Source organism: Orycteropus afer, unplaced genomic scaffold, assembly GCF_000298275.1.
Source record: "Orycteropus afer afer isolate SDZICR_OR568_19922 unplaced genomic scaffold, OryAfe1.0 scaffold00171, whole genome shotgun sequence".
Taxonomy (NCBI): Eukaryota; Metazoa; Chordata; class Mammalia; order Tubulidentata; family Orycteropodidae; genus Orycteropus; species Orycteropus afer.
Window position 1 is genome coordinate 5075222 of NW_006921758.1, and position 1576 is coordinate 5076797.

At 32.9% G+C, this 1576-nt stretch overlaps 1 protein-coding gene across 1 annotated transcript in view; it reads right to left on the bottom strand.

Annotated features, from left to right (window-relative positions):
* Positions 1–158: 158 nt before the first annotated feature.
* Positions 159–1576, bottom strand: part of LOC103202021 (solute carrier organic anion transporter family member 1B3-like) — a 67558-nt gene continuing 66140 nt past the window's right edge. Inside the window, exon 12 of the mRNA XM_007946800.2 lies at positions 159–372. Coding sequence (XP_007944991.2) covers positions 159–372 — 214 coding nt within the window. The remainder of the gene's footprint in view (positions 373–1576) is intronic.

The window sequence follows — 1576 nt, forward strand, 5'->3', positions numbered from 1 at the left end:
TTTTTTTTTGTTATAAATTCATAAGCAGGCTGATTCATTGGTTTATCATAAGAGTGTGGGGATTATCATTGAAAGGATCACAAACATCTGCTCAAAAATAACATCCTACTGAATCAATACAATGTTGGTCATAAACAGAGCAGCACTTTTTTCTTCCCTTAAGTACATGTTTCATCATCTTCTCCAGAAGAAGATACAAAATGCCTGTTATTGTTTAAACCTTCTAAGTTTGCTTCATTCACAACTTTTTTTCCATTTTCTGATGTCTTGGTATCTTTTCCTTCATATTTTTTCTTCATGGCACGAAGGAATATAACAAATAAAATAAGCGCCGAGCCTTTTAAACTCAAAATCATGCTGTAGTAATAATATCTGTGGAGAGAAAAAAAGAACATATATGAATTTTAAATTGTGCAGAGAACACAAATTGTTGTTCTCTGGTATGTGTTGTTGTTGTTGTTGTTGTTATGTGCCGTCGAGTCAAACCCGACTCATAGTGACCCTCCTTGGGTTTCCGAGGCAGTATCACTATGGAAGTAGGATTGCCCAACCTTCCTTCTGAGGAGTGGCTGGTGGGTTTGAACCTCCAGCCGTCTGGTTAGCAGGCAAATGTCTTAGCCACTATGCTACCAGAGTATAGTAGAAGACATTAAAAGAAGAAAAATGATAGTTGGAATTATACATTAAAATATTAAGGAAGCAATTCTAGGAGTTTTTACATTATTTTAAAAGGATTATTAAGCCACAGAAACTGAGAGCAGTTGATGACCTACCCCACTAATTTTTATAAAGTAAAGGTATATTTATAGTATTTTACTTTCTCTAAGATGGATTAGTACATCTGTATTGGGAACAGATTATAAGGAAAGTGTATTGACTATGAAATAATTCATCTGAATGAATTTTAATTGAACTAGAGATCCCATATTTAGTATGAGTTAAACACAGTGCACCTAGCCCTGCTATGTGGTCTATTAAAAGTTTCTTAATAATAATGGTACATATTACCTAGCACACACAGTCTATTGTTGTGATTCTCAGCTTTGGTTGTACATTAGAATCACCTGAGGAAATTTTAACAAACTCCCAATTTTCAAGTTATATCCCTAACCAATTAAACCAAAATCTCTAAAGTAGGGTACAGAAATCAGCATTCTATAAAGTTTCCCAGATGATTGCAATGTTAAGTAAAGAGTGATGAGCACAATATAGTAGACTAGGAAGAACCAATTACTGGCTCCATGTCATAGTTAATTAAACAATGCTGAGCTTAATCCAAAAATTATTTTGAACAATAATTAGTTTTAATTGAGGTTGAATGTAATTCATTATACAATTTCAAGCCATTTAAGTTTAATTTTACTAAAATTACAACTAGATATTTTGTTGTATTAAACATGATAAAGATACATAAACAAAGCCTTCCTATAACTGATGCTTGGGTTATTTCTAGAGATTTCATTTTACTTGGATCCACAGTGAAAGCCAATGGAAGCACCAGTCAAGAAATCAAATGTCATGTTGCAAATCTTCTGTAAAAGACCTCTTTAAAATGTTAAGGAACAAATATGTCACT